The following is a 16,042-nucleotide window of genomic DNA, read 5'->3' on the forward strand; positions in this document are numbered from 1 at the left end:
AGTTCACAAAACACTACCCCAAAAAAAAAAAAAAAAAAAAAAGGTCATGAAGAACCTAGGGGCAAGATGGGAATAAAGATGCAGACCTACTAGAGAATGGACTTGAGGACATGGGGAGGGGGAAGGGTAAGCTGGGACAAAGTGAGAGAGTGACATGGACATATATACACTACCAGATGTAAAACAGATAGCTAGTGGGAAACAGCTGCATAGCACAGGGAGATCAACTCAGTGCTTTGTGACCACCTAGAGGGGTGGGATAGGGAGGGTGGGAGGGAGGGAGATGCAAGAGGGAAGAGATATGGGGACATACGTATAAGTATAACTGATTCACTTTGTTATAAAGCAGAAACTAACACACCATTGTAAAGCAATTATACTCCAATGAAGATGTTAGAAAAAACAAAAACAAAAACAAAAAAACCCACTATCACATCTGTCTTTAAAATCACCTAATGACATTTTGGACAATCCCACAGATACCTTCTTGGTCTTTGCTATGTTACTTCCCACTGAGGCCTGCCTGACTTACCTGCCACCCTATTTAAAATTGCAAACTGCCTTCTCCCACCTCTACTCAACTGTGTAATTTTACCCTGCCCTATTTTGAGGTCTTTTTTTTTTCCCTACAGCACTTGCCACCTTCTAACATGGTATCACATTTACTCATTTATTATATCTCATATTAATTGTCTATCTTCTCCACTACAATGTAAGCTCCAGTAAAGCAGGGATCTTTGCTCTGTTCACTACCATATCCCAAGATCTAGCTTAGCCTGGCCCATGGCAGGCATTCAATAATCCTTTGTTGAGTACTGAATGTTAAATGAATTCACTTCTTTATTCTCTACTGCTGGTGAATGAACCTAAGCATCTTCCGCTTTCAAAACAATTGGGAGTATACAACCTGGCACCTGCCTACCCCACACCAGACTGGAGATGAGAAAACTCTGCTTCCTCGTCTGTACTACGTTGTCAGCAGAATTCAGCTGGATATGTGTTTATAATTACTTAGGACCTCAGGATTCAAGGTGAAGACATAAAATCCCCAAACTTGATTTATGTCCCAAGAGCATTCAGGGGACTCATTAGTGTTTAGATGGAAATCTGGGAATAGTTTTCAGATTTCTTAACGTAATGATTCATCATTTTTCAACCTGAGGTCAGTGTAGAGAACACTGCTTTGGTGACAGCCACACTGCCTCATGGTGTTCCGCAGCAAAAGTTCAGGGTTAAAGAAGATTTTTTCAGGAAAGACAGAGATTTTTCAAATGTATAATGTTTAAGGTGATATTCAGCAAACATTTAGAGAGTGTCTGTTTTATGCCAAGCATTGTTAGACGTTAAGAAAAACAAAAAAATTAAGTCATGGTTGCTGGGCTCAAGAAGCTTCAAGTCGGGGTGATGGGGTGGGCATGAGTATTTAAACAAATAATTATGACAACATAGACCAATCATGTTAAGGGAGCCAGGCAAGACCTCACACAGGAGGAGACATGGGAGTTGTAATTCAGAATTTTCCTTCAGTTCTTAGAAGTGATTTATTCCATCTGCTTCAGCAGAGTTGTCCCTCCTTCTTCATCAGTATAACCTTATATTTGTTGTGTTTTGGGGAAACATATATTATAACCCAAATAATATAAGCTCACTGTAAAAAAAAATTAGAAAATACAGATAAGTTCAAAGGAAAAAATTAAATATCCATAATCTCACCACACTGATCTACTTAGTCTTTTTATTTCCTCCTGGCTGACCTTGAATAAAATTTTGCCCCAGCAAGATGCCTTCCCTTATCATTTACTGAGCTTGTACTTTGTGCTAGGGATTCTGGAGAGTATGGTCCCACAAAGCCTGTATCCAGACCTACTTCTCTATGATTCAAAAGTCCTCGTAAAGGCTAAATCCAAAAGGAAATGACTGCCTCTTAGCATCATTCTCCCCTCAGGCCTCAAGAAAGGAAAAGCAGCTCCTGATATCCAGGAGCTGGCCTGGCACTCACAGCTGGGCCTTGGTGCTCTTCCGGTGAACAGAAACAATTTCACAGAACATCAGCTTCAGACAAAGCCACTCTGTGATCATGATGGGTCAAGACAGACAAAGGACCACTTTATAATCACATCTGAATGCAAGCACAACCAGAACACTGTCCAGCTCACAATATACCATGCATCCCTCTCTCCTGGCTGATAGAAGTGACTGCTGCTTCTTCATCAATTACAGCCTTAGCCTGGCTCTCTGCTCTGCCCTCCCCATGGATAAGATTTATTGAGATCCCCAACCATAGAATACCCACACGTGCTGATAGCATCCAATCCAGAGCAAAGCCCCACCTCCTTAAACCTGAGCCCAAATCACAAAATATAGGCCCAAATATCATAATGATTCCTTTTATAATTTCCACTTACTGGCCCACACCATGGTTCCCAATGATGTGCCTTTTCCTATTCTGGAATGAGCACTAAACTCCATCTGTTCAACTCTAGGTGTGTGCCTGATGGTCTTTGTCTACAAGGCAGTGAAAGTCTATAAATACTTTGTGTGTGAGAGAGAGAGAGAGAGAGAGAGAATGAACCCATCATTGCCTTGAACCAGCTTTCCACTCGGGCTGCCCTTTCTCTCCTTCCCTTTAATCTTAGATTTTTTTCAAAGCCTCAACTTTAAATACTTCTCAACGCACAACAATTTGTCTTCCCTTGACTGTCTGACTCCAAACCCTGGGCAAGAGCTTTCCAACCTGTAAGGCTTTCACATGCTCAGATGCTCATGTAGTCTGGCCTCTCCCGAAACCATCCTCACATATAAATTGCCAATGACCTGTTAATTGAAAAATCCTATAGCATTTTTCTTGTCCTCCTCACCATTCTTTTGGAAGCCTCTGTCCCTTTTGAACGCCTCTCCCATGTTGAAATGTCTTCCCTAGTACCCCCATTTCTGAAGCTTGCCCCTTCTCCCAGAGTTCCCTCTTCCGTCCCTGCAATGGCTAGCATTCCACACTGGGTCCCTTCCTCCCTTCTCCGGGGAACTCCCTGGATGAGTACATTGCCTCCTCAGCATCTATATCCTGATGTCTCTCCAACCTGCCTCTCTACTCAGCAGGCTGCTGGAGAGCCCTGTGGGATGGAAAGCAGCTTCCTCAGGCCAACACGTTGAAATCAACCACTGTACTCCAACTACTCGTTTATTCAATAACATTTATTGGGTGCACACTATGCACTGGACATCGTGGAAGGCTTTAGAGATTCAGTGATAAAGAGCACAGTCCCTACCCTCAAGGAGCTTATAGTGAACAGCAGACAAGGCACGTGCGTTAACGTTCTTATTACGACACAAAATAAACAGTTATCAAATGAACGAATGCATGCTTAAGGAAGGGATTTCTTTGAAAGGCAATGTAATATGAATGCTAATACCATGGGCTACTGGCCAAACTGCCTGGGATCCAATCCCAGCTTGGTCAATTTCTAGCTGTGTGACCTTAAGTTATTCTCACTGTGCCTTTGTTTCCTCATCTGTCAAGTGCAGATGATAACAGTTCATTCTCCAGGGGGCTGCAGTAAAGATTAAACGAGTCCACGTTTGTGGAGTGCTTAGGGTGCAGTCGGGCACATAGTAGTGCTGACAGTGTTTCCATTTGCAGTATTACTGTGCCTTCGGAGTGATGTCACCATGCACGAGAGTCGTCAAGACCAGATCGAGGAGGACTGTGAGGGGGATCAGAGACTTTTTTTTTCAGGTGGAGGTAATACCAAAGCAGGGTCTGAAAGCCCGAGCTAGATGAAGAAGACGAGAAGATGAAGACGGGTCGTCCGGGCAAAGAAGACAGGGAGGGTATAGAGTGCCAATACCACTGGTGATCGAGGGACACGCATGCCAGGAATTTTAAGGAGAAAGGAAAGGATGACAAGAAATGAGGCAGGGAGGAAAACTGAGGCCAGATTGTAAAGGATTTTCCTCGGATAGCAGTAGGGATTCTACTCTGAAGATAAACTATTGCCTCCAATTGAGATATTGAAGGGTTGGAAGCAGGGAAATGGTAGAATCCTATTTCCATTTTAGCAGCTCTGTATAGAGCACAGAGAAACTGGGAGCAGGGAGACTAGGGAAGAGGCTAGTAAGCAATTCCCCAAGGAGGGGATGGGTCCTCATCTAAGGCGGGTCAGTAGCAATGGGAAGGATGAGAGAGATGGAATCTTCTCTCCTATTTTTTCTTAAACTGTGTCTGACCCTTCAGGACTTGATCCTCAGGATGTCTTTCCTAACCACCCCAGGCGAATCTAGCTACCTCTGTGATCCACTGACCTGCCATTTACAGCCCAGCCTTCAAGAACAGGAAATGGCTGTTTTTACTTTTATATCCATATTTAGCACTGTGCACTAGGACAGGGGCTTGCAGGTGCTGGATACATGTCTGCAGAATAAAATCCTTCACTGAATGTCTTTGAAGGAAGGGGATCAAGATTACATGCCATCTAAGACCTCATTAGTATGTTTTCTGATTCTTTTACTTTTTTAATATGCTTAGATGCAAACTATTATATATAGGATGGATAAACAACAGAGTCCTATTGTATAGCACAGGGAACTGTATTCAGTATCCTGGGATAAATCATAATGGAAAAGAATATAAAAAAGAATGTATATATATGTATAACTGAATCACTTTGCTGTACAGCAGAAATTAACACAACATAGTAAATCAACTATACTTCAATAAAAAAATAGTTAATATGCTTAGCCAGCAATCATCTTGTAATAATAGCTATCCTCAAGCTCCACAAGCAAAATTTGTTTTGTTTAAATTCCTTAATTTAATTAAAATCAACAAACCTACCAAGTACGTTGTGACTGAAAGGCATTGTCCTGTAGCAGGTATATAGAGACTGTCATTTTACTCTCTTTAATACTTATATTAGATATTCCTCATCCAATGCATAGGATACTATTACATGTTAAATTTATGCTATTTTATTTGAGGAGATAATTAATGTTTTAATTAAACGTGGAGAGGGCCAAAGTAAATATATGTTTTATAGCACCAATTATTTCCCTTATTATTCCTGACAGCAGTAAGCGATCATTCTTGTTAGTATCCTTTCCACCCTATCTTGGATGCATTGATATAATTTCAATTGGTTAGGTGTTGTTGAAAAAGCTCAATGTTTTCCTCTGGTCCTGGGCTGAATAGAATTTTTAATAACATCCCAGTCTACCATCATGTAAATCATGGTCGTGTGTAACATTACTATTATGTAAGGCATTTTTTTCCCTCACTGGTTGAGAATTTTTTCCCACTGATTTTTCTTTGTTTTTTCTTTTCATTTCAAATGAACCCAATCCCAACGATTCATTTATAACAGAAGAGACTCAAAAATTCAAGGCTTAAAAGAAATCAGCTTTTAGGCAATGATAAATGTCAGTTAAATTAGACATGTCATTTCCTGACACTATGCAGTTTTCAGGATATTAACGTTCACTGCTATATGGTGTTCTATATTTTCAGTAATGCGAACATTTTTATAGTCTGGAAAAAGATTTACATTGTGATAGATTTCTTGAGCCTACACAAAGGCTATCACATTTTTGCATTCTCAAAAGTCACAGAATACAAATCTGTTCAAATAAACTCTGTTCTGTTCAAATAAGAACACTGATAACATATGTGAAACTAGAATTAGAATGGGGTTTTCTGATTCAAGAGTTATTAGGTAAACAATCAGAAGTTTGCCAGTAATGGTCATCAAGTGTCTCATTACTTAGATAAAGCCATATTGGTGATATATATGACTATAAATAATAAATGGTACTTTCTTAAGCTTTTCAAAAACCCACATAATTTTCCTAATTGCTGTCTTAAACCCATTAGAGTCTCCTTAGCAGAGAGATAATTTCCTTTACATTCAATAATGTAATTCTTAAGTTAACAAGTTTCCCCCAAAATAGAACTCTGTAAACAAAAATTGATAATATGCCTATGATGATGGTGAAAATGGGATGACATTTTTTCATTGTGTGCATGTGCATACATTCACATATGTGCATCTATGAGACTTTGGCATGGGTGAGACTCTGGATGTGTATGAGGCAGTCACAAAGCTTAATGTGACTACTTAATGTACACTTAACGTATCTAAAATTATGTTGCATCAGAAATTAATAGTGCACACAGTTGAAACAAGCATATAGATACTACATACACGATCATCTATAACGCACTCAAATATTAAAAGCTATAAACAAATATTTTCGACAAAGTTAACATGAAATTTAAGTGGTAAATTATGCAGGTGTGTTTTTGTAAAATTCTAAAATTAGTAAGATTTATATTTCCAGGACAACTAAATATAACTCATTAGAAAAAAACACTGAAAAGAATATAAATTTTGTCTTGGTTTATTTCACTCACACTTAGTATCTTCAGAACTCTACAGATCTTCACCAATAAGTAGTAACTAAATAATTATTAGAGATATTAAGGGGTCAATAATTACATTTTTAAAGTGCCATGATCAAGTAATAGTCATGAAATGCTTACTCAGTACATAGGACCTACCATGAATAATTTTGACACAACCAATACAAAGAAGTCAAAGATGATTCTTACCTCCTTGTTCACACAATTGCTGGGCTAAAGCATCTTTGAAGATAACCTGGCCTTTGTGTGTTGCTGTAGCCCTGGAAATGAACAGAAAAAGGTTAATACAAATCTTGTAATATGTTTGGTGATAACAATGTATCTTTTAAACTTTTTTAAAACCCCATTTTTAAATGTTATGTGGATATGATTTTTTTTTAAAAAAGTGCCTCTGAACAGAGATAAAAATGAACAATAGAGTCAAGGCTTAAACCAAGACACCCCGGTTGAGAATTATCTTCTGATTGGTTTTACTTTGTAAAGATACTGTAACATTTGTGGGCTTATTCTGAAAACTGCAGATGTGAGCAAATCTTGGGTAGAAGAAAAAGTATGGAAAGGATGTTTATTAAAATTTATTCTTCAGGAGACCTTGATATAAAATGTTTTGTGGTGCAATAATGATATTAGCACTGGAGGAAGATGCTCTTAATGTACTTTTTTCTGAAATCAACAGTCACCATAACACCATAACAGATTTGAGATGGAGAATTACATTTTTAAAGTGTTTTTTTTTTTAAAGAGGCCTATTTGGAGCTTTCATAATTACAAAGTCCGTCATAATAAAATACACCTTTTCCCCACTGGGTCTAATTCACCACTTGAAGGAGATGTGCATCTTTTACCTCCTCTAATCAGAGCTGTGCACATGGACTGGTGAAAAAAATAACATCCTTGCAGCAGATGTGTTATTCAATGGTTATAATAGGAACTGTCTTATTAAAGGAAGAATTATTTATGCTTTATATTTGAAGTGTTTTTCCTTAAAAAAGATTCTTTTCTGGCACAAAAGGTATTATTTAAATGAATTTAAAACAGGAAATCATGCCTCTTTAAAAATTTTGATTTCAGAAAATAAGCCATACAAAATCTTTTTAATAACTAAAATATATTAACATTAAACCTCAAGTTTAGTTCTAGCCAAAACCAGCTTAGGACAAAAATAATCTGATTCAGCCATCACTTACTGAAGATGGATTATGTACAAGGCACTGGGCTAGGTCACAAAAGGCAACTTTTGGCCTCTGCATTTCCCCTCCATATGTGCACCCCTCAGTCAACATCTTGCCCTTTGTCCAGCCCAACAGGACCTCATGGTTGCCCACATCCCCACTCTGGTCTCCAGGTGGATGCACACTCCTCCTCCATGCTGCATACCTTTCTGATTTCTATCCCCCACTGCATTGTTACAAGGGTCAGCCCCCCAGGACTTGAGTCTCTGGAAGTAGTCTGATAGACTAAGCCATGATGAAGTGTTAATGGGTGACATTGCTCCAAGCTAACATATTTCAGCTATGAAACTGAAAATATTATACTTTAACACACACACAAACACACACACACACACAATGACACAGTAGTGAGAGTTTTGAATGGTGGGAGGGAAATATAATTGAAGAGAAAAATCACTGGGCAGCCTTCAACTCACACTATATGTGAAGTTTATAAGGGTAATCAGCCCTTGTTGTTGCATATTAATCATTATTGAAATTACAGATAAACAGATGCTACCACTCTCCCTATATATTCACATATGTTTATAGGTTTTCCATTGCTTTTAGCAAGGTGAATATGAGAGGGGCTAAATTTAGGGCCAATCTAAGCCATAAACATGACCCACAGACTCATCAATTACAAGCTTTATTTCCAGAGAGAACATGGAAACTTGATTTACCTAAATACATTTCATTATTCAAATCTCAATCAAGACAAGAGCTTTTTTTTTTTGCGGTATGTGGGCCTCTCACTGCCACGGCCTCTCCCGTCGCGGAGCACAGGCTCCGGACGCGGAGGCTCAGCGTCCATGGCTCACGGGCCCAGCCGCTCCGCGGCATGTGGGATCTTCCCGGACTGGGGCACGAACCCGCGTTCCCTGCATCGGCAGGCGGACTCTCAACCACTGCGCCACCATGGAAGCCCAAGTCAAGAGCTTGTGAGCTCACATATACTTCTGATAGCAACACAGCAATCATAAATGTATAATTTTAATTTGACATTTACTTTGGAAGGGATATATTTTCTGAAATCACTAACCACCAAGAAAAGTCCTGCAACATACAATGTTTAAATAATTGTTCATTTTAGTTGTCTTCAGATTTTAAGTATATACTATTCCTACAGTAATATTTCTCGTTGATCCACAAACTTATTATCATTGTGCCAGTGTATGCTCCCATGAACACAAAAAAACCAAAGTATCCAAATAAAATTCATGTCACAGAGGTTTTGCTTTTTCCCTGGATATCAGAGATACTGATATATATCGGTCACTGCACAGCACCTTGTGAATAGTCCATACTGCTTCCCCTATTACTCAGTTTCTTCAGATTTAGAATTTCATTCATGCTCTTACTTCTTCTACTGTGGTTCAATGAGTGAATTTCTGAGAACTAGAGAATAACTGAAACTGAAGAAACTTTTATCATCTAGTCAAAATTTCTCTAGCAGTGGTACTCATTCTTCAAACAAATATTACAGAACTCCTACATATGAACAGGGGAGCCCTGTTGGAAGTTGCTGGATTCCTTCTCCTCACCCAGCATGCTCCCTACCACCCACTCCCCAAAAGGTCCTGGTGCACTTCTCTGGAACACTTAGGAGTTTGAAGTGGAAGAGTTTGAAAACCGTTGAACTAGTCTAACTCTTTACAGTGTATGGATCAGGAAACAGAGGCTCAGGGAACACCTGATGAAGGTCACACAGCCTGTTAATGGCAGATGGAACCTGATTCCAGGTCTTGATGCCAAGCCTTGGATTCTTCCCACCACATCAGCGGTTTTCAAAATGTGCTCCATAGTGGTACCCAGGGGTCTCCATGGGAGTCAGAGGGATGGGCAGCAGGGAATGCTTCAGGCACCATTAATTCAACCAGAGCACCTGGTTCTAATGCTTGTTCTAAGTATTTAATGTTGTTTGAAGAAAGGGCTCAGCAGTTCAAAACTGGATTGAGAAGCATACTATGTGCTCAGTGTCATTCTCTGAAGTCTTTTGCTTGTGAAAAATAAAAGTAATAATAATAATAATAATGTGACTGGTAGAGGTATATATAAGGCTTATATATATGTGTCATGTATATATATAAACCATGCATATATGGTTATTACTATTATAACACATATTACGAATTGAAATCGACCCCCTGCTAGGCACTGTTGTAAGGGCTCTACATAAATTAACTCAATTAATCTTGACAAGAACCCTACTAGGTAGATACTATTACCCTCATTTTCCTGGGACATAGATCTATTGCTTGATTTGCCTAATGTCATGTAAGTGGTGCTAGGCCAGGATTCAAACCCAGGCAGTCTGAGTGCAGAGTCCTCGCTTTTAACTGTTAACATTAAATTGCCATTGATCTGGTTCAAAGATGGGATGGTAGCTTGTGATGTCTTTTCAGAGGGAGAGCCTGCTTTCCAGGCCTGATCTTTAAATTCATGCCTCCTTGAGACTGTGCTCTCGACTCCAACTTTTCAGTACATTTCTCTTGATCGCTTCTCCTACAGTGTCTGAGTCCTTGGGCTTCTAGTCAGCTCACTGCAGTTCCCTTTCAACTCTATCACATTTCCTCTATCAGCCCCCACATCCCTTGCATCGCTCCTTTTCTCCACCAAATATAAGAGCGCTGGATGCTAACCTCATCAACATTGCTGCGAAAACCCTGGAAGGATACACACACACACACACACACACACACACACACACACACACACACGTGTTGACAGATAATCATCATGTACATCACCTTCTTTACAAACCTTTAAATCCCTCAGATCACAGTTAATATAAAAATGCCCAACCCTACAGTAGGTGCACGGTTAGTGATTTTAAGGGTCTGCTTATTAGCACCTTATCTTTGAGGGAAGAAAGAGCAGAAGCCCAGGTGACCACCAAGAACATAAGTACCATTGCTTTTAGCCATGAATGTGTCTGCTCTACATGCCCCAGGGTGTGACATGTCAATAATGGCTACTTTGAACACATTTAGAGCTAGAAATAATTCATGGTGGTTTACTTACAGCAGCACAGTACTTACTTCAAATATTCTACAGAAATATATATTTATATAAATATATATTTAAATATAATATGTAAATATATAGTTAAAATATAAACATATAAACATAAATATATACATTTAAATATAAATATAAAAATATATTTATGTATTCAAAAATTGCTAAAGTCACAGTAACTCAGAGTCAAAAGTCCCTAGAGGTCATGTCCTCCAATTTTTAACCCATAATATATTTTTCTTTTGTTATAATAAGATACAGCTATGATATATGGTGGCAGGCCTTATTTGTTATCAGAATTATATTATGCAATTTATAGCTCTCTTTTAGGAGGAGGTCTATCAAATTTGTGGTGCTAATAACTATGTTGGTACTACTGGTATTTAATTTTCCATAATTACCAGTAATTTTTCAGAAGAGTTCAGAAGCTATCCTCATTGTTCACTGTCCTGGGGAGTAGACCAAATTTCTTAAATAAGCTTCTAATAAGTACTTATCTTCTTGGGAGATGCATAGGTTTCTAGAGCAAGTTTGCCAACAAGAATCCCTATTACAAAAGTAATTTTAAAAGTTAGGGGGGCTGTTATGATCTATCATTTGAAAAGCTCCATAGATTCTGCCAAATGAAGAAAGTTCATTATGATCACCATATTCAGAGCTTGCAATAGCGTGAATTTAAAAGAACACGCCATATTCTAGTTTTTACTGAACTCCTAGAGCAACTGTTTGCCCAAGCCATTTAACAATAAGTATGTATTTTAATGAGGCACAAAGCTGAAGCTCACAGTCCCTGGAATCAGAAAGACCAGTGCGTGACCACAGTGAGCTGCCGCTAACAAGCTATCTGTCTTCATATTTCTTTATTCACTTGAGGCTTCAGATTCTCTATATGAGGATAGGGTTAATAATAACAGTTATTATTTAAAGACAATAATATTCACTCTTCTGATACTTAAAGTCTCTCTACCTAAATGGATTTCAAGCGTCTGGAATAGTAGGAATAATTAAAATTATCTCCCACAAAGGCACCTGTCATAATGATTTGAACATATAAGGGAATCAAAACTATATTTTTTCAGCTCACAATTTGCTTCTATTGTGCAATATTGCCATCCAGTTTCCAAAACAGGACTAAAAAGGGGTTTAAATGTAGTTGCTACAATGCCTACCCAAGTGTACTGTTTCATTACTTCATCAATCAATTTGCTCACAGATTAACCTAAAGAATCATTTTTAAACCTAGGACGATGTGCTTTACATCTCCAGTGGTGGGTTACTTTCCCACTTTTCTCCCTGATTTACCAGTGAGGTCTGATATGTTACTGTGTCTCGTCCATTGACAATTGTAAAGGCATTCATCTGTCAGCAACGTGACGTTAATCTAGTGTAATATCAGCGTGCCTGTGCCGACTACCCTCCAGGAAATGTCAACAAATATGTGGAACATGGGAAAAGAGAGAGGCAGTCCAAGTTTGGTCAATTTGATCTTCAAAGGAATCAATTCACTTACAAAGATTCTTGACCCCTTTTCATCAGCAAATTACTGTACCTTCTAATTAGCTTGAGGATTTAGCTTGACCGTTATTAAAACAAGAAAAAAATACCAAATTATTTAAAACATGTAAAAAGGAGTAATGAATAACTTCAGGGAGAAATTATTTTTATATTAAACTCTCAACTTAAACCACGTCAAGGCCATTGCAAGATGATAAAAAATTGTGGATGTTTTCATAACGCTTTGCTTTTCAAAGCTTTACTGGGCTCTTTGTTTTTATAATTACATCTTTTATTCCTAAGTCATAGCATTTTCCTTCTGTTAAATGTATAAATACTTTCTCTCCCTCCAAATACAAATTTCAGCTTTAATGTTTTTAAGTGCTTATCCAATAATCACAAAGTCTCCATATTCTTAAAAATCACCAAATATATGAATTTATGATATTTTCTGATCATGGTATAATTTTCATCAGTAAAACAAAGAACATATAAATAAAATAATTCAAATAGGGTTAGTAAGTTAATGGTTAATGGCAACCATAATGGTTAATCCCTTTCAAGAGGCTCAGCAGAGCTAACTACTCAAATTAAGATGTAGCGTGTTGGTCTTCCCTGGTGGCGCAGTGGTTGGGAGTCCACCTACTGATGCAGGGGACGCGGGTTCGTGCCCCAGTCAGGGAAGATCCTACATGCCGCGGAGCGGCTGGGCCCGTGAGCTATGGCCGCTGAGCCTGCGCGTCCGGAGCCTGTGCTCCGCAACGGGAGAGGCCACAACAGTGAGAGGCCCGCGTACCGCAAAAAAAAAAAAAAAAGATGTAGCGTGTTTATCAAAATAAAACCAGCTAGTTCTATTACTTTGGGAGGTAACTTAACCTCTCCTGATTAATTTCCTGATTTGTTTAAAAAAATAGTAACAGATGATCTTCAAAGTTCCTATAAGTTCTAAACCTCTATGATTCCATGATTCAAGATAAAGTGAGCATATATAAGCACATACACACACACACACACACACACACACACACATGCTAGCTGCAGCCTCTATCGAGAGGAGTGCTTCCCAAAATCACGTGGCACAGGTCACAGGTAATGGTGTGCTACAGCAAGCTTGCATCGCCTCATGAGAGCTTGTTTTTTAAACAGTTATCTTTTTATTTTAATGTGCAATTTAATATATGTGTGTGTGTATAAATGGGTTTTGCATGTATATAATATAACTACTGCAGCTATATCCCCTAACTCATGGAAAAATATAAACTTTACCCTATTCATTCAAGTCAAAAAAGTGAGTCACAGACTTAACCTCCTCATTCATCAGCAAATTCTGTCAATTTTATTTATTTACTCTCCATCTCCACAGCCATGTTTTAATTCAGTACTTAATAATTTGTCATCTGATAAGCTGCAACACTCTCTTGATTGGACTCTCCCTCCAGATTCACCCCCATGCCAATGCAGCTTTCACATTGTGCCAGTTTTCCTTCTAAGATTGCTAGAAATCCTTCTGCAGCTCTCCAACACTTAAAGGAGTCTGTCAAATTCCTTAGAATGGCCTAAAAGGTTCTTCAGGTTCTGGTCCCTGCCTGTGTATCCAGCCTCACCTCCCACTGCACCCTGCAATTGAGCCACAGAGTGGTCTTCACGGGTTCTAGAATGCACGATTTATTTCATGCCCGCCAAATTTTTTATGTCCTGTCCCCTGTGCATCAAAGTCTCTTGCCAAAAATCTTTTTCATATTCTAAAATTTATCCAGGAATCTCTTCCCCTTACAAAACCTTCTTAGATCTCTCAGGTAGCATTAGACACCTTCTCCAAGGATAGCACAGCCTATTTCCTTAGCTCTGACATAGAAGCTTCCTAATTTAAGGTGATCTGACTTGCAGCCCAGCCCTCTCTTTTCACAGTCATTCTTATCATAAATTGAAACAACATGGTAAGTAGCAAACTCGTATTCGTGACTGCCTAACAACCTCAACTAACACAAAATCAACGTTGATGCCTTCCAAATCCACCAAGACTAAGCCTCTACCATCCATAGTGAAAGGTTAATACTATGGAAAATTAATCAGATTAAAAAGGAATTGATTGCCTGAGTATATGATAAGATGCTATGAATCCACATATCTCTGAACCTGGCAAGAATTTGGTCAAAGGCATTGTCTGAAGGAACTTTCAGTGCAACAAAGGATGCTTTTATCTATTCAAGGAGATAAGTAGTTGGTCTATAGTCAGATTTCTGGGATGCAGCACTAGCACTGATGTATAAGAATGAAATATTTTTCCAGAAAATTTAACAGGAAACCATTGAAAAGAAAGATTGTTGTATATAATAGGAGTTTAACTTCCATTAAAAAGTGAGCAAGGCAGGGCTTCCCTGCTGCAGAGCTGCTGGGCCCGTGAGCCATGGCCGCTGAGCCTGCATGTCCGGAGCCTGTGCTCCGCAGCGGGAGAGACCACAACAGTGAGAGGCCCGCGTACCGCAAAAAAAAAAAAAAAAAAAAGTGAGCAAGGCATAACTAAAAAAGATTCCATGAATGATCTTCCTTATCCAACATTTATCATTCAAAGACTTTCAGAAGCATTCTGCATATTGAATCAATAATGGGAATTCTCCAAAGAGTGAATTCCAACTTTAAATGTAGTTTGAAGTTCCTTGGGAAAAAAAAAAGAAAGGAAGGAAGGAAGGAGGGGGGGAAAGAAAAGAAAGAGATAGGAAAAGAAAAAGAAAGGAAAAACAAGAAAAGGGAAAAAGAAAAAGGGAAAAAAAGTCTGGGCTTACAAGAAAAAGGCCATTTTCTCTAAAACTAACATTAGATTTAGCCCAGGACAAAAAATTCTCCTAAAGGATATTTACAATATAGATTTTAGATGCTTTGCTTTTATACATAGTATTTTTCAAGGTATGCATTTGTATTTTATTTCTATACACAATTTTGATATTTTTAGTGTGTGAAAAGAGATTTCAGGAATGAAAACCCAACTGATAAACTTAGGAGTTTGAATTGAGATAGTCTGACATGAGACCAGGCCTAAAATCCTAACACCTTTCCTCCTTTTGATGACTTTTCCACAACAATTTTATGTTTCTGATATCTGAGAGCATCTTATTATACACATCAGAAGAAATTCATCAGCTTCCCAGAAGAGATGTGGGTTGTGACGTGACCACCACTGCCTGCACATGTGGGAATTTGGAAAATATAGATGGTCTACGTTCATCTGGCAGTTATGTTCATCTATGGTGTTGTATGCACTCAACCAAATGTAATTGAAACCCTGATTTTCACTTAAAGTATTTTCAATAACACTGCTATGTGATACTGCATTGAAATAAAGAATAATCATTTTGGTGAAAAAGCACTGATAGTTGCAGGATATATAACACTAAAGAGAAGCAAACATTTATCACTGGCAGAGTTTTATCCTTTGTTTGCTTTGTAAATCAACAGCAAAGTGGATTTAGGGAGGGAAGATAACCTCTGAGCAGACAAAACTATGTTTTGTTTTGTCAGTGTGCAAAAGGATTGCTCTCAACAACTATTAAAAGAAGCAGAGATGCCAAGCTTCTCAGGATTGATCACAGAATTCTAAAGTAAGGGAAGGCTGATAGGACTGATTCATGTAGCAAGAAGGATTATACCCAGGTGCCAAACATCTTCCAAAGCTCCCAACTCACATGCCACTTTTTAAAAACTGAATGGAGGAGTGCTGTACACCAAAATGAAGGACTTTTTATTGTCTAAATTCTAAATAGCTTGAGTTTAATCAAGAATTGTTCTGGTTTAGAAAACCACAAGTACAACAAGAAAAGACGTACAACTTTTGTTAATAAAAAGATCATGTTCTGTCTGCCTCCACTAAATAATTATTCACAAACCCTTAAGGATTATGAATTTGATG

The 16,042-nt window shown here is 38.4% G+C and overlaps 1 protein-coding gene across 1 annotated transcript in view; it reads right to left on the reverse strand.

Annotated features, from left to right (window-relative positions):
* The window catches only part of RELN (reelin), a gene marked incomplete at both ends in the record, with an annotated part of 529,938 nt that overhangs the window by 297,342 nt on the left and 216,554 nt on the right, over nt 1–16,042 (reverse strand). Inside the window, one exon of the mRNA XM_079711605.1 lies at nt 6,602–6,672. Within this exon, the coding sequence (XP_079567731.1) occupies nt 6,602–6,672 (71 nt within the window). The remainder of the gene's footprint in view (nt 1–6,601; nt 6,673–16,042) is intronic.

The sequence above is a fragment of the Hyperoodon ampullatus genome, assembly GCF_949752795.1.
Source record: "Hyperoodon ampullatus genome assembly, chromosome: 9".
Lineage (NCBI taxonomy): Eukaryota > Metazoa > Chordata > Mammalia > Artiodactyla > Ziphiidae > Hyperoodon > Hyperoodon ampullatus.